The sequence below is a fragment of the Onychostruthus taczanowskii genome, unplaced genomic scaffold (assembly GCF_017590055.1).
Source record: "Onychostruthus taczanowskii isolate IOZ18803 unplaced genomic scaffold, ASM1759005v1 scaffold8, whole genome shotgun sequence".
Lineage (NCBI taxonomy): Eukaryota > Metazoa > Chordata > Aves > Passeriformes > Passeridae > Onychostruthus > Onychostruthus taczanowskii.
The window spans coordinates 11,323,025-11,345,325 of record NW_024505892.1 but is presented as its reverse complement, the minus strand read 5'-3'; the positions used below and the strand labels follow the sequence as shown (position 1 = coordinate 11,345,325).

The window sequence follows — 22,301 nt, the reverse complement described above, 5'->3', positions numbered from 1 at the left end:
AGTCATTCTGCAAATAATAATGAACAGAAAACCATGAGATAAACATGCTAGAGCTTGACACTCAGCAGTGGAGTCTGTCAGTACCATGTACTCTAGTTCTTAGGTGTGCCCTATCTTTTTAAGGCCAGAGCCTGTTAACACACAGTAACATAAAATATAATTATTGATTGCATATGTCACAGAGGTTCTCCAGAGACTGAAAATTACACATGCTAGGACTATCATAGAATCACAGAATTTGGTTTGGAAGGGACCTTAAAGATCATCTATTTCCAACCCTCCATCCATGGACAGGGACACCTTCCATGAGCCAGGCTACTCAGAGCCCTTTCCAGCCCGGTCTTCAACACCTGCAGGGATGGGGAGTTCAGAACCATGTAAGAAATAACAAGAAACAGAACCTGAACAGATTGTTATATAAAGGCTGCAGTTTGAGACACCCCCGCCAAAGTGATTTTCAAAATTATTTGATTTCTCAGATTTTACAGCTCTGCTTTCAAACAAGGACAGCCATAAACACTCAGCCTCTCTCTAAGTAACTCTTGGACATCACCTCTGAAAATTTAGTATTAAAGGCTACAAAGGCTGTAATTTTTCTTTATGTCCAAAGCATAGAAACTGTAAATTGCTGCCAGACAGGCAGTCTATCCCTCCTTTCATTTCAGAACATAGATGTTGAAAAGTAGAAAAGTGACGCTGTTTAACATACAAGACTTGAGGTGGGAGGAGGCCAGAAACTGCAGAGTGAAGAAGGAAGGATCTCAACTGTGTGGTCACACTGGTTTACTAATTCAGCCATAGGAATTGTGACCAGTAATGTGACAGGGGAAAAATACTCCTTCAGTGTCAACTTTCAGTTGATCAGACTAATGGTTACATTACAACAGAATAAAGAGCAACTTGAAAAACTGGACAATGTTCTTTTCCTCATTCCTCTAGATGTACTCTTTCCTGCAGATCTTTCTTCATGTCCAGGTTTCCCAGTCATCAGTACTAACTGAGTAGTAAAGGGTAAGTTTTACATATCCAAATTCTCTAAACTATCCCAAAGTAGTTAAATTATTTATTGAGATAATGTTCAAAGATTAATTTCCATATACTGACTATGCAATCAAGAGAAAGCAAATAGAACATGGTTCATGAAAGGTAGGAAATACATTCATGTAGCCAACTGCACATAATATATGGTTGTTGACATATTTTTGGGGTAACTTATGCAATAATGTGTGAGAAATACGTCCATGAGAAATACATAAACTTGCCTCTTGTGTTGGTGATACATTAAAGAGTAGTATTTCACTTTGGCAAATCCATATCATCTATTTGTGGCAGTTCTTATTCCTCACAGCGACACTGAATAAGTTCAAGTTCTTCACAGGTGCCACAATATAACACCTCATTAATCTTCTCACTTTTTATTGTTGCTAGACAGTAATTGCTCCCTGCCCTTTAAATTACAAAGGAAGGAAAAAGTCTATTAGACAAATAAATGTAGAATTAAATGTACAGTATTATGGACACAACAGCCACACTTCCATCATGACGTTTAAAAATATATTACCCATTCACATGGGAGACACCTAATACCAGTCTACTAGACTCCAGGGACTACTGCTGAATATTCATTTTACAGATATGCATGCCTCTTACAAATAAAGGGGAAAATAATCTGTCCAGGTCTGAACTTCTGTTTGTTGCATAATACTCTTTAATGGCTAACTATAGCAGAAAACCCATCTATTTACTCATTTCAGGCCAATTTTTTTTTTTTTTTTTTTTGCATACTGCTGAGTGTTGAAAGTGGATGTTGCACTATGCTTAGCACAGCAAACCTATTAACCCACCATAGTCCTGTCCAAGCCTCGACAGGAAAGCAGCAGCTCAGTGGAGCTGAAGCTGGCAGCCCATCCCTCCTCAAATCTGTTCTGGGAGGACCAGCAGGATCCTATCCCAGCCCCACAGCCTCTCATGACACTAGACCTGCAAGAGCCAGCAGCTATGACAACTTTCACCAAAAACACCTAAAATATTTTGCATTTCCTCACACCTAAATGGTTCCAAGATCTTTCAATACTCTGTTTCAGACATAAGTCTTCCAGAAAATTACCTGAACAAGCAGTAAGTTAGGAGAAAACACCATCTCTTAGATGAGAGCTTAGGCTCTCATCTAAGCTTGCTGTGGTATAAATATGACTAAAACTAATGTTTGATTTTCAGATAGTCCGTGTATTCAAAAATAAGGTAATCTGCATATGGTGAAGTACCGGGTCCTGCACTTGGGTCGTAATAATCCCATGCATTGCTACAGGCTTAGGGCAGAGTAGCTCAACATCTGCTCAGTGGTAGGGACTTGGGGGTGCTGGTTGATGGTGGCTGAACATGAGCCAGGTGTGCTCAGGTGGCCAGGAAAGCAAATGGCATCCTGGCCTGGATCAGGAATAGTGTGGGCAGCAAGAACAGGACAATGATCATCCCCCTGTACTCGACACCAGTGAGGCCACACCTCTAATCCTGTGTCTGGTTATGGGCCACTCACTTCAAAATGGAGTGTGCTGGAGCAAGTCCAAGAAAGGGCACAAGTCCCACAAGGAGCAGCTGAGGGAAATGGGATTATTTATTCTAAGACTCACTACAACTGCCTGAAGGAGGTTGAAGTGAAGTGGGGGTCAGTGTCTTCTGCCCTGTCTCAAGTGAAAGGACAAGAAGAAGTGACCCTAAGTTACGTCTGGGGAGGTTCCAAGAAGATTAAAAAATCACTGAAAAAGTGGTTAGGTGTTAGAATAAGTTGCCCAAAGAAGTGGTGGAGTCATTGTCTTAAGTGTTCAAGAGGCGTCTGGATGTGGCACTTGGGGATATGGTCCTGAGGTGATTATGGTGGTGCTGGGTTGATGATTGGACTAGATGATCTTGAAGGTCTCTTCCAACCTTGATCACTCAGTGATTCTGTGATATCAAAAGTGTTCTATAAGACAAACAGGAAGATATTTCAATTACTGCCCATAAGCCTCTGTTCTTTGATTTATTTCTGGTTTGGATTTAATTTAGTTCTAATTAACAAAAATATTTTGAAACATCAGTAAGTTCTAAAATTGTACTGTCTTTCTTCATTAGTTCCATCTAGCACCATACTCAATTTCACATACATAATTATGTGAATTTACAGATTACAAAGTTAAGTAATTCTAAATAATTCTTTTATATTGCCAAATCCAGAATCCAAAACCAGATTCAATCAGGTCATGTTGAACAGTATAACACATGAAATGGAAAGATAAGCCAACAGTGTAGAGATTATGAATAAATATGACTTAACAGCTTCTTCATTCTCCAGCCTCAGCACTGCTCCACAAACCCCAGTGGGAACTGCCATAAGAGACATATTCTTGATTCCGGTTTTCACTTGCTGATAACCCTGGTAACCTTGCTGGAGAACCCTTTGCATTCCTACCCAAGAGCTCAGCTCCCTTCCAGCTGCCCTCTCTGGCTCACACATCCCTCAAGAACTGGACAGTGGTGCAACCATACCCACAGCAGCAGGCTTGGAAAGGTCAGTACACAGAACTCTGCATCAGAGGCAAAGAGAAGGCTTGCTGCTGCACATGTTAGTGAGTCAGAAGGTGAGACAAAGGCATAGGGAAGGAGAGAGATCATAAGGGGCAGCTCTGCAAATGCACAAAAATCCACCAAAAACAACAGGCATCAACCGTTAGCTGAGCTTTTAGAATAGGTACCTGCAAGTAGGTTTTGGTGTATTAAATTTGATTCATATTCAAAGCACATTCTAAAAATTATTTGGATTCTTTTTTGTTTAAAGAGACAAGAGATACTTTTCTGAACGTGTCAGGGTTCACTTAAACTCTTTGATAAATGTATGCAAATGCAAAAGGCAAAAAGTTCAAACTCTAAGAAAATAAATTGGACTGGCTCAAACTTTTTAAGACATTAAGCAACTGTTATTAGTACTTTGAAATAAAAAGTAAAAAAATTTCAAATGGCAATTTCAAGTTTAGCAGCATGACTCCTAATGCAGTATCTACTTCTGCTTTAAAATTCATCAATTCTCCTCAAAAATACTTTGTAACCACAAGGTAGCCTTGTTAAATTAATGAATCACAGCAGTTCAGCCTTTTGTTATGGATATTCTCATCATCACAAATTCATTTGGGAAAAAACACCATTGAAATGCTCTTACAGATTATATCTATGCAAAATCTTATTTAATAGTAATTACTCCAGTGCAGTGATAATTCCATTCAGTATTAGACTTCAGCTAACAGTATGAGGATTAATATCATCTGAGTATCTGAATCAGTAGTGAATTTCAAACATATCTATCTCAGGACCTCTGATTGCAAGGACAAATTGATTTTTTACTACATTTTTTACGTCTTGTTCCCTTTACAGAGCAGTTGGGTATATATCTAATGGCAGAAACAGTGCTCCACATCCTGAGAGTCCTGAGAGTGACAAAATAGAAATCTAAAGAATAAATGTAGCCTTTCAATTAATTTTTCCCCATGACAGTTTTAATGCAGAACCTAACATGGACAAAAAAAGCCCTCAGAAACAAACAAACAAACTAAACTAAAACAAAACAAACCACATCAACTAGAACAACACAAAAAAAAACACCAAAAAAAGCCCCACACAACTGGGCAGCATGCACCAATCACTTCCCAGCTGCAGAAATACCAGTTCTAAACATTTCTGTAGTGATTCTGAAGTAATGATTTATAGTGTGCAGTAAATGAAACTTCCATTCCATTCCTTGACTATGCTGGGACAACTGAGGTTTACAATAAAACTAGTGATTTCAGATTTATTAAGCAGTGAAATCCTTTACCACATTTCCATTAGACACATGTTTCTTTTTTTATTTCTAGTTAGGGTATTTTCATTGAACTAACTTACATCTGGCATTACACTTTTCAAGGAGCCTCAGTTCTCACAAAAACAGTCTTTAATATCTCTCCCACATAGAGAGCGAATATTGCAATGAAAACTCTGGTTTTGAATCTGGGATTCAGGATTGGCCGCAGGACAGAAGCCTTGTCCTTATTTTTTAAAATTGTCCTCAGATGTCATCAGAAAAGGATCAAGTAGTTGGCAGGCATGTACCTGAGGAATTTCTCTGGGACAAGGAGAACTTCTCCAAGTAATCTGGTAGCAAATTGACCATAACAAAGAATAGCTCCAGACTTCATCCATTTTAGGCTGCTACATGACACAAACATGGCTCTTATCAGAATTAATGAAATGGTGGTCTTGGGGACCTCTTCTCATTTATTTCTTACCATGTCTTCCCTGTAATAAACAAGACAAATAATTTTGTTCTTCTCCTCTGGTTTTTAGTTCTTAAAAAACCTGGAAGGACCATGCAGAAGTGGGGCCAGTCTCTTAGGCAATGCAGCTTTCAGGTTTCTTGTCATTTCTAGACAGATCCACATTTGTTGACAATAAAGTAAATTGAAGAGAAAGGAAACAAGGCATTTATGACTCAGAAAACGGGCCATACATAAAAACAGCTTGAAGCTATTAACACCTAAAGATGCCATTTAAAAAAACTATTAAAAAGCTGGTACTATCTATACAACATTTTAAATCTTCTTGAAAAGGCAAGCTTTGTCCTAAGTAATAGTTTTAAAAGCTTTTGAGAAAAAAAATAAAAGGGGGGGGAGGGGTGCTTACAGACAACATTTTATATTTGCTTATGTACTGTTTTTTGTCCCAAAATGCATCCCTCTCTCTGAAGAGTAAGATCTTCACTGCTTTGCTGAAATAAAACTAGCAAAATCCTTCATCTTAAATAAAGAACACAATGAACTGAAGGTCATATCAAGTGCTCATAACAAAAAAATATGAACTCCTTGATTCTGTGCAGTCACCCCTTATCTACCTATAGAATAAATAAATGCAAAGTAGCTGAACATACAATTCCTTATAAGGACTGAAGTGGAAATATATTGATGTTCCATTCTTTCTGAGAAGTATGCTGGGTATGTGTGTTTAGCAAGCTTGTAAACAGGATTTTTTTTCCATTTCAGATACTGCATTTAGTAATACCATTGCTAGTTTCCAAACCCATCCTCACTGACTGAGTACCTACTCAATATTTTAGTTCTTTTCACCCTTATTCTTATGTAGCATCATGTCCTCTTTCTTAGTGAAGTCTGCTATGGAAACAGTCCTGTCGATTTTTCACAAATGATTTTCAGTGCAGTATTTCAGATGGACACTTTACAGACACCAGTAAATCTTCACAGGGGTCCTGTATGCTAAAACAGTGGTGCCTTCATTTCACATGTTAGGACATCAGGCAGAGAGAGAGAGAGATCTGTGCACACAAATTTAGTTCTGGCATGTTTCAGCTTAAGGACAGCTGCTGTTATGATCTCACTCATAACTTTATTTTCTCTATGCATATGAGAAATACCAAGGCTTTTAGGAATTAAAATAATCAAAATCCAATCAGTCTTTGTGAGTGGCATTTGTTTCAGCAGTGAAGGAAGTTCATGTGTACAGCACCAATATCGGCCACATTGGGCCTTTGATCTAACCAACATCTGGGCTAATCCATTACTTTCTGGCTAAATCTGTAACAGACAGCAACAAAATGCAAGAGATGCATATATCTGCTGGGAGAAAACTCCCCTGTTTCTCCCTGTGAGCCTTTTTATTTCTCTATGCTTTGCTAACACAAACTTGCCCTGTTTCAGTCGTTTTTACTGCCCATTCCCGATCCAAGTCACATTGCCAGAGAATGCTTAAATTCCACTATTTGTCTCCAGTTCAGACTTCTTCAGCTTTTTCAGTTCTGGAGGTTCTCCTTCATCTTACTTTTGCAGTTCATCTCAAACTCTTCCAGGAACATCACTTATTTTCTACTACAAGAGCATGCCCTCCTCCTCCATGTTCTGTCTCATGGCTCACTACAGCCTGCTACAGCACCTCATCAGAGATTAAAAGTTTCTACCTCACCAGACCCATTAGAGTTCTGCACTGTTCTTCATTGAGACCACCTTTATTTTCTCCTCAGCCCATCTTCCCTTACTGCAAGATCATTTTTTTAAATGCATTTTGCTTATGTGACTTTTTCCAAACACAGAAGAGAGGCCCTAAAGGCACAAGAGTGACCAATTTTCTCAATGCCAGTGAAGTGTAATAGGGGCTGCACAGATTAACTATAAGGTGGATGGAAAACGACTGCTAGTCTCAACAGACTTTTATCAGCAGCTGAAATTTGGCAAGCTTGCAGTAGTATTCATGGGTGATCAATACTGAGGTGAATATCTCACTAACAACAGAGATGAAGGGAGAAACCACATTCCTAGCAAGTTAATGACAGATACCAAGCCGGGGGACAGGCAACATGCAGAGTCGAGGATTTGTTGCAGAGCACAGCTCCCAGTAAGGTGGACCTCAACAGGCTGCAGAAATGGCCCAGCAGGAATCTCATGAATTTCAGCACTGGAAAACGCAGAGCAATGCACCTGGAATAGAATAACCCCCTGCAGAAACACAGCAGGAGTTGGGCTGTACACTAATAGGAACATCTACAGGAGGCTGAGAGCAGAGCTGGTTCTCCTGTCCTTGGCAGTTGCAAAACTGCTTCCAGTCTGGGGCTTCCAAGCTAAAGCCAGCCTTCGACAAACTGGAACAAGTCCAGGGACAGCCACAAAGATGAGGAGGGGGCTGGAACAAATGGCATATGAGGAGATGCTGAGGGAACTGGATTTGCTCAGCTTTTCAAAGAGAAGGCTAAGCAGGATTTATTGCTGTCTTCAACAGTATAATAGGACTCTTTAAAGGAAACAGAGTCAGACTCTTCTTGGAGCACACCATGAAAGGACGAGACACATCCGACACATCTTTGGGCGAAGAATATTCTAATTATATATTAGGAGAAACTTTTTCACAGTGAGAGTGGTTCAGCACTGTTACAGATTGCCTTGGGTAGGTGTGGAGCCTCCATTCCTGGGTGGGTATCCACAAAGCACAGCTGGATCAGGGTCTGAGAAACCTCATCTAGATTTGAAGTGAGCCTTGCTTTGAGCAAGATGCTGACCAGATAATCTTCAAACTTTCTTACCCACTCAAACTTAACATTATTCTGTGATTCTCATCTCTCAGTAAACTGCCCCTGCCCACAGTAGTATTTGCATTTGAAATGCCATGCAGCTGTGCAATGGAGCAATTTCACACATTTCGTCATAGAAGGATGCTCTTGCAATCAGGTCAAAATGCAATCCCTGAGGAAAGATGGAGCATGTATGGTAGATAAAATTTCATATAATTTAGCTATCAAATGCAAATAAATTCCCATGGTGAATAGTGAGGTGTTTCAAGTCTTAGTAGCTTAAAACTGAGCAAAATTTCTGGGGAAAAATTAAAGAAAAATAACCCTGATTTGACAGCATTCCCCCACTACCAAGTATCAGATGTATGTATACCTATAATGATGGCAGGGTGTTCAGTGAAAAGTTTATGTTTGTTTTTTTTTCTATGAATATAGCAAAATTTTCTTTTCCTTCATCATACTTAGAAACTTGAGCCATTTTTCTCAAAATGCATTTAAAAAAAATTTACCTGAGACAACCATCTAATATATAAAATTTAAGCCAAAACTAAATATAAGTAAGCAAAAAAAAAGAGGAACTTAGTCAGACTTAACAATAAACATTGTTACTAGAAATGCCAATAAAATAAAGTTGAGTTTTATTCCGGGATGTTTAAAATTTCTTTGTAAAATCAGATTTACTTCCACTTCATTTGGCTTTTTTTAAGGCTTAAATCAAGGAAAAAACAGTAACAACTTACAGAGGTGCAACCCGCTTTAAAAATATTTGACTCCTTAAAATGGCATATATCTGGTAGATATTCTTGTATCTTAACTGATTCTGATATTATTACCATTAAACATTCAGTTACATTATGTTATATGGGTTTCTATCTCACCACCTTTCTCCATGCACAAAATTAGAATGCTCTCACCACTTCCAGAGTTTGCATGCTTCATCTGTAATTGATATTCCTGTAGATTAAAATTAGGATTATATTTTTTATAGCATGGCAAGAATAAACTAACATACTTTTCAACCCATAAATTCTAAATAATACAAACCACAAAAAGGTATTTCAAGGTAATAAATCTGCTACAGTGGCTCATGTGCTGGCAACATACATATTTTTCCTTGCTTGTGGTTATCAATATGGCTGAAGGAGAAGTATCATTTTACTGAAGGATGGAAGCAAACAGACAAAGCTGTTCTTTGACATATTAGTTCCCCAAAGGTGACTAGATTTGCTGTGCACTCTCAGACGGAGTATTCTTTGCCATGGCTACAGTGTCCTGAAGACAAGGGTTCTGTGATACGTAATTTGAAACTGGGATCTCACTGTCAACTCCAAGTCGTAAATAATAATGAAAGCAGGGAACACTTATTTGAATTAATTTATTTTAGACACTAACTGATACAAGTTATTCAGTAGTAACTAGATACTGGTTAATCAAGATGGCCCAGCAAACAAAATGTTTTAAGAATGCTTACTGGCTTTACAAACTGAAAACAGAGATGACAGGGTATTACGTGGCATTTTATTTTTGCCAAAGATCAGGTTTTATATCACTTTTCATCAAGAGTAAAATTAAATTACAATTTTTTAGAGTTAGCACCTTCCAAACTTCCATCTGTTTACAGATCAGCTTGAAGAAGGAAAAAGGGTAAGTTTCTAAACACCAGAATATGTCAAGGAAGAGCTGGAATACACGAAGCTCCACCTGGGGATGGATGTGGAGCCAACTGAGAATTTATAAGTCAGGATTAAAGGGAGGGCAGGGACAGGTGACATTATAGTGGAGGTCTGCTACAGGCCACCTTATGAAGAAGATCCAGAAGGAGAACCATCAGGATGATCAGAGGAATGGAGCATCCCTCCTCTGAAGAGATGCTGAGAGAGCTGGGGCTGTTCAGCCTGGAGAAGAGACCTTACAGCAACATGCCAGTACCTAAAGAGTGCCTACAAGAAAGTCAAAGAGGAACTTTTTAGAAGGGCATGCAGTGACAGGACAAAGGGGAATGACCTTAAACTGAAAGAGAGTTTACACTGGATATTAGGAAGAAATTCTTTGCTATGAGAGTGATGAGGCAGGTTGCTCAGAGAAGTTGTTAATGCCTCATCCCTGGAAGTGTTCAAGGCAAAGCTGGATGGAGCTCTGAGCAACCTGGTCATACTAGTGAAAGGTATCCCTGCCCATACCAGGTGATTTGGAACTAGTCTTCCTTTTCAGCCCAAACTTCCATGATTCTATGATCTTTCACTGATTTTTGAATTAATATATCTTATCTCACAAGCCTGAATTACATTTAAAAGAAAAAAGAAAATAAAAGTGGAAGGGAAATAGAAAGAAAGTAGTAGGTATTACGTGCTCCAATTTTAGCAGAGCTATATGTAAAAACCATAGTGAAGGCTATTTGGAAAGCTATTATGAGTTTCCCAGCCTTGTGATTTAAGATTTGGGGCTTAAATCATGCCACAGTTTCTACTACAGCTGCTGCTTTCTGCACAGCATCTTCCTAATGATTTTTATTTATCATGAGCTGAGCCTTTTCCTGTGTTGCAGTAAATTTCCCTTCCCTCTTCTTCCAGCTTTGATGTCCCCTTTGTAGTATCCTAGGAAGTTTTATATAGCCATCTTTTAGCAGCCCAAGTCAGTACTAAAGTAGGTTGCAGTGATCAAAGCACTGTTTCTGCACAATAGCAAGTACTAAAAGGGGGAGAAAAGACTGGAAGTAGCAATGAAATTTACACTGGACATTTGCACTGCAGATTGCTGAGAAACTGGAAAAAAATCTTCAATGGAAGAATACAGGTGCTCTATATAATCATTTAAAAGTAGTTTCCTTAATTAGAAAGTGTGATCAGGGTGAAAAAACCCCACACTGCTCTACTCACATGGTTTATGAATGCAAGGCAAAATGCATGGGCATTAAATGCAGCCTGGTGCTGCCTTGATGCTCTCTGGTCTGTCATCTTCAGAGGGGGAGAAGGGTCTCCCCTGTAGCATTCAACAGTTATCTTGCACTGGTTCTGCTGCCTGGCTCCTGGGGAGGTTGGTTCTGGCAGCTGACAGCACTGTGGGACGTGGAACCAGAACGTGACACATTCCACCCATGCTGTCTAACAAGGGGCGAACTGCACCCTTGGAGAGTTGTAGACTTGAAGGATGTGAGGTGGTTACATGCACGGCTGTTCACTGTTAGTCACCAACTGCTTTTTTAAGAAGTCCTCTTAGTTACTTTCAACTTTTAACCTTTACTGCTGTTTTTCATTTTTACCAATGGTTTCCATGCAGCCAGCCATCTTTTCTTGTTTCTTATTTATGCAGGTGCTGGATGTTGTGTCATAGTTAAGACTGCAATGGTGAGAAGACCACTGCAATTGTTATGTACATATATCAGATAGGATTTGCATTTCGGGCAGTCATATTTAAGCTCTCTGTTTTCTGGGGAGCATATTCCCTTTTTCTAGTAAAGGGTTAAAATAAAACACCTAGATCACTCCTGAATCCAATGTTATTATCAATATGTTATCAAGGAAAAATATTATCCTGCAGATTTATGATCTTCTTGTCTCTAACAGGTATCACTCACGCTTTGATAGTCTTGCACAAGAATATCTTGAGTGAGATGAAGTAAGAAGCCTCCCAGCAACTGGAATCTGAGCTTGGCAGAGGAGCAGAAATGCCTCACCTTGCCCAGAGCCACATTGATCAGGGTTCCTAATGAGCTGTGGTAATTTATAACCTTTTGCAAGTCACTGGAAAGGCCACTCAGGCTCAGATGTGACTTGTCCCTGTACAGAAAATTTTACGAACAGTCCCTGCAATGAAAACAGCACTTCAAGTGAGAATGTTGAAGGACAGCATCTCTGCTCTAATCTCTGTTCTGATGCCTAGAATAGATAATAGAAAACTCCCTGCAGACAGACCAGGGAGCTCATGATTTGTTTCAGTGTTTCATTGTCAACAATATCAAACCAAAAATTCCCAAAATCTCAATTTTTTAGCAAATGTGGATGCACTTCAGTTGCCAGACTATTCTCTTGTGCTTTTTTGGAGCAATGCCTTAGATCTGGTCAGCCTATCTTGTTGGTTTAATAAAAAATGCTGGCATCTGATGTTCACTTTGCAATTGCTGAAGGAACTGATGCCAGCAACTAATGCTTTCCATATCAGAGGAGATATGGCCAGCAGTGTTTGTTGTTTCAATAGCCTCAGAACAAGAGTGATCAAGGCCAGTGACACAGAGTCAATTCCCCATCTCCCTCTCAAGGGACATAATGCAGTGTCTATGTGAAGGAATATTACAGAGCATGACTGTTTTGGTTCTTTACGGGAGACATATGGGTGGGATTAATTTCACGTAACTTCGAATATCACTGGGTATCCATTCCAGTAGCTATCTAGAATAGAATGTAGACATCTTATATAATATAGGAAGATAAAGTTGCCTTTTTTGAGCCTAATGCACTAGGTCTACTTTAATCAGGTACCCTAGAAAGAGACAATGTGTGTTCTCAGTCTCTTTCTCTCTGTGTCTCAGAGTAAGAAGGGGGTCCATGTGCAGGTTTGGTGCTGTTGTCAATGCCATTTGAGGTGTTCCAGGTGGTGACCCTCACTGACACACAGCTTCTACTCCAGAAAGGTATAGTTACCCAGCATAGTGTCATATCTGCTAGACCCATGTGACCTTCTGGCCTCTCAAACAGCCTAAGGAATGGAAAAATGAATACAGACCTAGGTGTCTACATTTGATCAGATGAAACCCATTCACACAGTCTGTCTGAACAACCGTGGGTTCAGACACAAATTTCAAGTCCTGTTGGGAAGGACTTGATATATGAAGCACTTACTATGTCTGGTTTATGCAAAAAATATAACCTGCTGAGGAAATAGGTTTTTTCAATGAGAAGAGAGAACAAGAGAGATCCATCTCCCTGCCCTGGCAGAAAGGAGGGTAATGAGGAAGCATAAAAGCTCTTTTACACCTTTCCAGTGTCTGCCTTATTTAGGGGCACAAGGAGGCACAGATCACATCTGCTCCTCAACAGTGTGGATTGGTGATTTATGGTGCAAGCACACTTGCAGCATGATCCACATCAACATGTGCTCCAAGAAGGGCTGCACAAACACCAAAGTTGGTTTGTACAAGTCCCTCATAATTGTCATGTGTGAGTATCTCAGAATACTTAATGGGCTTATTTTTACAACACTTCCATGAGATAAGAAACTATCCATGAGATGACTCCATGTTTTGCTGTCTCTTTTATTACAGTCATCTATTGCTGCAAAATTGTCAGAGATACCAGCACAAGGCCTGAAAACAGAAATGCTCCAAGTATTCAAGAAATTGCCTGAACACTTGAACTGTTCAAGAGAGGACCTCTGAGCAGATTGACATTTTAGAGAAAAATTAACAAAAAAAGCAAAGCAAAACACTACATCACATCATGCTCCATGTTATGAAATACTTTATGCTACATTTTAAAAAAATAAGAAAAGAAAAATCACCTTTGAACTTTGTATTGATTTCAACACTTTTAGTTTTAAAACTTGGAAAAAATCTTTATTTAGAAGTCAACATGAACAGCTAGAAAAATTCATAATGAATCAGAAAAGATTAGCAAAGTTTATGTATTTGTTTGCATAACTATTTTTTTGGACAGGTGGATTTACGAATTACAAGAGAAGAGGGATCAATCGACATTTGTAATCTTTCTCAATTTTAGCAAGCATTAAAATTAAAACTGTGATCGTATTGATTAGAACATCAGACTCAATTGCAGTATGATAATTGTGGCTAATGCTAAACAAATACACTAGCCACTAAAAGTGAGGGAGCAATTAATCTCTTATTCTGTTTGTACACTGATTTGCGCAGCCTCTGTCCCTCACTACCCTCACTACCGACTGACAGACAGCTTTCTCATCAGGGAACTGGAAGTGCAGTTTTGGTTTTTTTGTTTTGTTTTTTTTTAGCTGAATTTGGAACCAACACCAAAGACAGGCTAGAAAGGACCCTAAGTATATGCATGATTTTACTTCAGATCTGAGGAGTACAGACTCAGTGTGATGACACAAGGATATCACACACTGGCAGAGCAAAAGGGATGTTCTGCTGTTGCTTGTAGGAATCTACTGAGGTAAATTAGCTACTGAAAGCCTTGATTTTTCCCTGAGTGGATCAAAACTTGCTGAAAAATGAGAGGACATAAGTGGAAGTTACCTGAACTCAAATTCAATAGTTAAGAACAAAAAAAATTTTTCTGTTAATTCACTGTAATAGTCATGAGTACAAGATTTCCTGTAATAATTATCAATGACCACTAGTAAGCATTTAATAATAATTAAAAAAGACCCACTACTAAAAATTATCAATAAAACTTTTTAAAAAATGAGATTTGACATTGTCGGATAACAAAAAGGTATTTTGGTTTGGCTACCTATAAAAATAGCCACAAGATCAGACATAAAAGAGGTCTGTGTATAGACAGCACTATTTGAGTTAATTAAGTCCTTTTTTCTCCACTTCTCAAATTCTGATGCCTCGTGATTTAGAGATACCAGAAGGGATATGAATATATTTATTGCATTCTTTTAAAAATCATTCTTTTCAGGTATCTTTATGTTATTCAGCTAGATATAGAAGCCTACCATTATCTCACAACAAGGGATGAATGCTTTTGGAAAAAGAGTCACTATTTGAAAGACAAAATATAACTTCAGAATTAGCAGACATATAGCTATACACCTATTAATACACATCTGTCTATAGGCAGCATGATTTTGAACACTTACTAACAAAATCAAAAAATATTAAAAGTTTTCCTTATCACACTGAGTAATTTTTTTGTTTTGTTACTGAAAATTTTTAACATTTTGTCCAAGTATCGAACAGAATATCATCTCGGCTCCAACCTATAATTTATTTATTGTCCTAGATATCACTGAATGCATCACTGAATGCAGCACTTGCATGTCAAATTCAGAGTAGAATAGTGTGATACAATGCAAATATTTCTGCCCTAAAAGCCAAATAGCATAATTCAGTTACACAGAAAGGTAAATGAGAATTGCAGAGAAGTCTTACTGGGTCTAAGGTTACATAACTTTTCATAGAAGCAGGTAGCCATATCACAAACTACTCATGATTCATTATAACTCTTTTTAGGGCTTCTGTTTTAAGATTTTTTGCCTTTACCACTCCTACTAGTAGGCTGTTCCAGAAACTCTCTATTTTGGTAGTTAGACATCTTTCAATCTCCAGCATCAGTTTATTCATTGCCAGATTACACTGCCCTATGCTTTCTTTTCTCCCATAACCCAAGTGAAGACCATGAAACTAGCCAAATAAATAAAGCAAATTGGAAGTTTTTTAAAGAACTTATCCTTAAACCCAATGGCTAGACATTAAAATATTTCCTAGGCAGTGAATACATATTCAAAAGATTTTTGACAGACTACTGGTGATTGGGCTCATGCCAAAACACAAGAAGAAAGACCTAATGTTTAATATTGTGAGGGTGAAAACTTTGTAAATACAACCTCACAAAAATGAAAAGCAAAAAAACAAACTTTTTATTAATTTAATTTGAACAGTACCATGCCTGTTAACAAAAGATAATCATAGCAAGCACTTTGAAACACATTTCTTATTACCACATAAGATGCGTTCCACAGAGTTATTAAATCATTTGTATAACACTGTATGCAGATAAACCTTCTGGCATATCCAAGATCATAAATTCACCTAATTACTGCTGCATTAAGCCTCAGCAATTTCAAATGGCTAATACACATCCCCAAGGGTGGCACACAACCTTGATCAGAAATGTCAGGAAAAGGGGAATACAGCACTGGTCTTAGATGTTTGCTCAAGCAGTTAAACTAAAAAAGTACCTTAATTTTATTTTGAATGGTCTCATCTCAATTCACAGCTTAAAAATTAAAAGAACACTATTTCCATAGCAACTTCTATGTCTAGGTGATTCTTTGAATCCTCCTGCAGTACAATACCTGACTGTAGAACATTTTCTGCCCGTGTATTTATTTCAACTTCACAAACTCACTACTCCACTGTTTACATACATAAGGTTCCTTACACACTTTTCACCATAGGTTTGCATGGGACACTCATGTAAAAAAAAATCATTTAATTGAGCACAAAGTGCAGTTTAACTTTCAAGTCACTGGTAATCATTCAAGATCACTATGCTCTGATGTGTACTCATTCTTCCAGGAACTATTGTATTTGGTTGCACTAAAAAGAATTTTGTTTGAATCAACTCAGTTTACAGATCACTGTAATGGGTACAATTTAGCATAACCATTATCTATGATTTCACCAGTCTTTATTCTACCTGCTCCCCAAAACTGCCCAATCTGTTGCAAAAAAGTGCAATCATTTTGTTTTCTAGGACCAGATTTTACTACCAGATTCTCAGTCTGGCTGAGTTAGACTTCAGAACATACGTTGCTGTTCATGGCAACATGTTATACTGTGCAAATAAGTCTAGCAGAGTCTGGCCCTAAACACGGAAAAAATTACTTGCTTTTATATTTTCAGAATTGTTACACTTCTAACAAATTCAGCTGTATATCTTGTATATCTCAAATCAACAAAGAATGACAGAGTTCAGAAAAAAAATACATTTTACTGCTCACTTTGATTCACTGAAACCCAATATAATAAGCTGTAGCAAAACTATGCTATAAACGCTGCACAAAACATTAACAGAGTGGGTATAGGTATGTATGATTTTTATTTTTTTAGAAGCCATAATTCTATCAATTTCTGCCACTTACTTCAAAAAGATATGAAAAAAATACATTTTTTTCACAATTGACAATAAATATTTAAACCACAGAAATTTATTTCCCCCTTTCAAAAATACTTTTGTCTTTCTATTCCAGACCAAAAAGAGAAAACATGAACCAACCTCCTACTGAAAGACACAAATATTAAAAACCCCACTGAACAAACCTATTTTTTGAAAAGCAGCATGCCAGGTTTACAGTTAATATATATCACCCTCCAAAGAAAAATGCATCTTAATATACACACAGCTCTTTGGATAGCTCAGGAAGGTGGTTACTGACTGAAATACTGTCACTGAGTCAACTCTAACACTTTGATTAGGAAGGATATAGTGCTCCTGAACAACTTCCTATGTAAGCCACTTCTCACACTGCAAAGGAAGACAGAGGAGAAAAATACTCTTACTACCACCTAAGAGCTGAACAAACAACCACTCACGCTGAAAAATGTGAGATGGTGGAAGTCTTTTTACTACACTTCAGACGGTATTATAATACATTACAACACTGAGGTCATTTGCCATTCTTTAATCAATTATGATTTCATGTTTTCCCAGGAAATATTTATACTCATTATCTGATGGGTTTTTTAAACGGGTTTTCAAAATTTACAGCTTAGAGTCACAGTGGGCTGTGAATTACAGTTTGTTTTATTATACTCTGTTTCTTATGGTCTAGATATCATCGATGATTCAGTTAAATCACATGCTCCTTTACACAAAAAAGCAAATATTAGGGCATAACAGATTTCTACATTCCAATTTTCTCAGATCATCTGCTTAAATAAGAAATAAAAAATTCTGTAGCATTTACCTGTAGAAGGCTGGAGGAGCAGCTTCCCTCATCCCAAAGCTGCCCTGATCATTTTCAAGGTAATAGGGTACCTGTTGGCTGTGATGATGGATGAAGGGCGACAGCTGGGGTGCCGTTTGCAAGAACACCACCGGGCTTGGTGGGACACTGTTCAGGGAGTGAAATCCTGCCAGACTGCTGGACCCAAAAGATTCAGACGTAGGAGCATAACTGAGCGTGGTAGAGCTGTAGACGGGAGCCGTAGTACCAAAATCATAGGTGGCTCCTTCTGGGTAGTTAAAAACTCCTGTCTTGGTGGTCTCCACGTACATGTCGCTGAGAGATCTTTCCAGGGGAATCTTCAGCTGAGGTCTGCTCAGTGTCTCCAGTTCAGTGCCTTGAATCTGGTGCAGCAGGGTAACTCCAGAGGTTTTGGTGTGAAGGGTCATGGTCAGTACTAGTGGCAGTGAGCAAGGAACATATCTGCTTTTACTGTCAACAGCGAGATCGGCAGCTGGCAGTCCACCTAAAAAAAATACCAGAACCTATTCTGAGGCTCAGCAGAAGTCACAATAAAGCAGCATTACACAGGTATTCCTCTAATCTCGGCAAGGAGGAGGATACAAACAAATGCAGACTGAGCACTGAAAACACACATTCTCTCTCTCTCTTCTTCCCTCCCTCTCCCTCTCTCTAACTTTTAGGAACTCCTCATCTGCGCTAATATGCATTACAAGGTGCTGGCTGTGAGCCAGGAGCCCTTGCCTTGTGCCGACGTTGGTTTAAACATCACTTCAGAAACAATTAGTTTTGGAGTTATACCAAAGAATTGTTCGTCTAAATGTTACTTCATTCTTACTGATCATTTAATTTTTCACTTCTGGGTACAGTGCCTTGCAGCAACATAAGGGAAAGAACATTTAAATCCAACCAGGAAGACTAGTCCAGTGGTCAGTCAGATTACTGCCTTTTATTTCCTCAGCAGGCTCCAATCTATCTGTGCTTATCTCTCCTCCTGTTTGATTCATTTTCGTGTTTGTTAGAAATATGTAATGTGTACATTGTACTGACCCTGGGCAGGACTGTGCTGTAACCAAGATAGGGCAAAGCAGAATGTGTGTGTGTGTGTGTGTGTGTGTGCAAGCATGCGTCCGTGTGTCTGTCTCCCTGTGTGTCTCTGCATGTTTGTGTGTCCGGGTGTGTAGGGAGCAAACCCCAGTCAATAAATCCAGCTAATAAAATTAAAGTGTGCATGATACCTATGCAGAAGAGAAGATTTATAATATACTTTCATCAGCCACAGCAACTTGTAGTTATTAGAGTACTATAATAACATTAAAAAGCAAGGAAAAGCTTTAGACTAGCCTAGAAAATTATGCTTCCTTCTTTTTATGCTGTAAAATGATGAAATAAGCAACATCCACATTTTGCCACAGTTAGGAGATGGTTATTTGATTGCATGATATATATATATTGAATACAGTCTTTCTAGTCTTGTGAAAAAATCCTAGCAAACTTGAATTTTGAAATCAGACTAAAAAAATCAAATAATCTAAAATAATCAAATGGGATCGGTTTAAAAAAAACCTGACACGCCTCTCAAGGTTATATTTAGAAAGGAAAAAAAGGAAAAGAGAGAACATAATGAAAAGGTGTGGCATGCATGCTTCTTCTTGCAATCTCATTCCATATAATTTTAACTTCGCACAAACCAGTTCCCCTGAGCGAGCTAAATGAAAACCTCCAGAAACTGCTTCAAGCTCTCCAGCGTCATTGCTGTGGTCTGTGGCTCAGTCAATGAAATGCCAACCCTAAATTCATTAATATATGGGCTCCAGCTAGTGTGTTTGAATACTAGCAAAACCTATGCTATACTTAAACAACTCCATAGTTATTTGGCTCAACCTTCAAAAAAACCCAAGAAACTGAAAAACTGAATATGCAGGTCACTAGAAGTGTCAAGAAAAGTTTACTAAAACCAGTTTTATTTTAGAAATAATGCAATGCTTTCAGAACTTCTACTAAAATAGCCAGTTTTCTATATTTCCAAGAATATTCTGAAGCAATATATGTTTTTACCTTCGCAGGCACAGAGCTGAGACATCAGCACACGCATAACTATGTACTTGATATATTTCCTCACCCACCCCGCCACCCTCCCTATCCTGTTCAAATTTCAGATTGTAGACTTTGATCAAAGAGATAAGCTTGTTTAAATAACACTGGACTAAACATGTTCCCAGTTAAAAAAATAATAATCAGACGACCATACCCGGCAGTTCAGAAAGTCTTCGAAGAGTTGTGCTGAAAGTATGCCAGACAGTGTGAGAGGAAAAAAAAAAGAGTGTGTGCATGTTCTCTTAGAGTGGGCGACCGTGCATCTGCAGAGACTCACAAAGCAGCAAGCAAGCACAGCTCTCAGCAGCCAGGCTGCAGGGCTGCACGGGCTGAAATGAATGGCAGGTACAAGTTTAAGCCAGTCGCCTTTGCACATTTCATTTTGTGCTTTGAAATACATAGAAAAGGCATCATCTCTTATTAAGCTGCGTAATCTGAGAATTAATGTGAATCTACCTGCCATAAAAAGTATCCACTTCTATAGTGTGCTACAAAATGGACTTTGAATCTAAAGCATTATCCAGTATGTATGCTCTGTCTAATATATTGATATGAAATAAAATGTTCCAGTGTAATAGCTATGCAAAAGTGAAGACAGCACAGAAAAACCAAGTCAGAAACAAAAAAAAAAAAAAACCAAAAAAAAAAAAACAAAAATACCAGAAAGTGAGCAAACAAAGAGTTGGCTTCTGAATGTGCCCTATGCTTCTTACATGCAATTTTTAAGAACCTCATTCATTATTTTTGGGAGGTGGTGTGTTTCCAGGGAGTCAGATATTTAAAATTTCCATCAGATGTAAATGGCATTGAACATACTGTAGGGTTAACTTGAACCACCATCACTTCTGCTGTGTACCATTTAAATTAGGGCCCCTATGAGCAGCTCTCCACAAGCCTCAGTCTTCCCACTGAAAGAGCTCAGCAATAGACAGCTGCAGTATCCATACAGCACACAGTCTTGTACACATCTTGAGAGAAAAAAAAGTGAGTGCCACAAACAAGATCCTGGGGATTGGCTGAGAACCTCTGTGACAGCATCCTGTAATGTCCGACTTACTTTTCCCATGGAAGAAAAGCAAGAGGGCAAGAAAGGGCCAGGGTGAGGCAGGGGGCGTGTCAAGCCAAATCCCATGAAGAAGCTGAATTTTTGATTTTTGTACACTGAAAAAAATCAGGCTCTGATTCTGCTTACTATACATGGGGTTTTTAGATACAAAGAAACTATGAAATGCAAAAAGTTACTAGAGGGTTGTTTTCTTTCTTGTCCTACCTGGTAAGTAATGTGCTGCTTGCTCCAAGGTAACAAACACTGCTACTTCACTGCTACTTCACCCTGCTTTAGAGCTGGCATTAGGTGCACCCAGCTGTGGACTCGCCTCTCATAAAAATGACATCAAGGTTTCTAAAACCTGGTATTTTTGCTTAAAGGTCGGGACTTACCTCACAACTCACTTTAATCTGGTCTATTACATGTCAGACTTTACATGCTCTAGAATATGGAAATATTGGAGTATGGGAAAGGGTACAGGATCTAGCAATGATATTTAGCGCTGTTTAGCAAAACAGTTATACAAAGACTTGGTTTTTCTAAATCCCACATCATGTATGCCTTTAACACTATGCAGATCTCATACAGAAGGACTTGCCTCAAAAAACTCTGGGTTTTTTGTTTTAAATTACATGTAGTAACAAGCGAGAGTAAATAAAAACATGAATTGGCTGCAGCACCTTCCTTTCCAGTGCTAGACAGATGTGTTCAAAATGGGGAAATCTACATTCTCAAATCTAGTAATCTCCCAACTATTGTGTATTCAGCTGCAGCCAAGCTGCCCTATATATTTCACCTTAATGATGGTCTAATATTGTTTTGGAGTTGCTGAGCATATACTACAGGAGATACACAGATATACAAAAATAGAGAGGAAATGGTTTGACAAAATCTGAAGATTTGCTAACTTGAGATCAGGTATAGATTGGGGGTTTTGCTATATTTCTGAAGTTTGGGAATATAACAAATAACATTTGGCTTTGATCCATCCAGATTTATGACTGCACAAGAAGGAAAGAAGGCAGCATTTAGTGAATACTGAAGAAGTAGGAGGGACTAGTCCATTGTGACTGAGTTAGCATTGAGACATGTTAGCAAAGAAGGTCAAAGCACAAACTGCACCTTCATACAGAGGCATTTTTAATGAGAATTAGTTGGGATTACACAGTGAGGACTCAGGCACTACCCTTCTCATGGAAATGAGAAATTAATAGTTTAGGTAAATGAAAGTGGCTGATTAAATCCTGTGTTCCCCTCCTAAAAATTTCAGCCTGTTTGCCTTTTATAGATAGGCCAGAGTTCCAGTGCTCAACTCAGATTTTCCAGACTGGGGAATTTACTCTGATTACACTAACAAAATATAAAATGCAGATACAATAAAACTAAATCACATTTCTGCTGCTCTGTGGTTAAACTAGCATCATTTACAACTAAAAAATATTTAGGTATGTTTCGAAAGGCAAATTC

At 38.4% G+C, this 22,301-nt stretch overlaps 1 protein-coding gene across 1 annotated transcript in view; it reads right to left on the bottom strand.

The window, feature by feature from the left end:
• Nucleotides 1-22,301, bottom strand: part of ESR1 (estrogen receptor 1) — a 156,448-nt gene that overhangs the window by 86,039 nt on the left and 48,108 nt on the right. Inside the window, 1 exon segment of the mRNA XM_041423733.1 lies at nt 17,690-18,194. Coding sequence (XP_041279667.1) covers nt 17,690-18,194 — 505 coding nt within the window.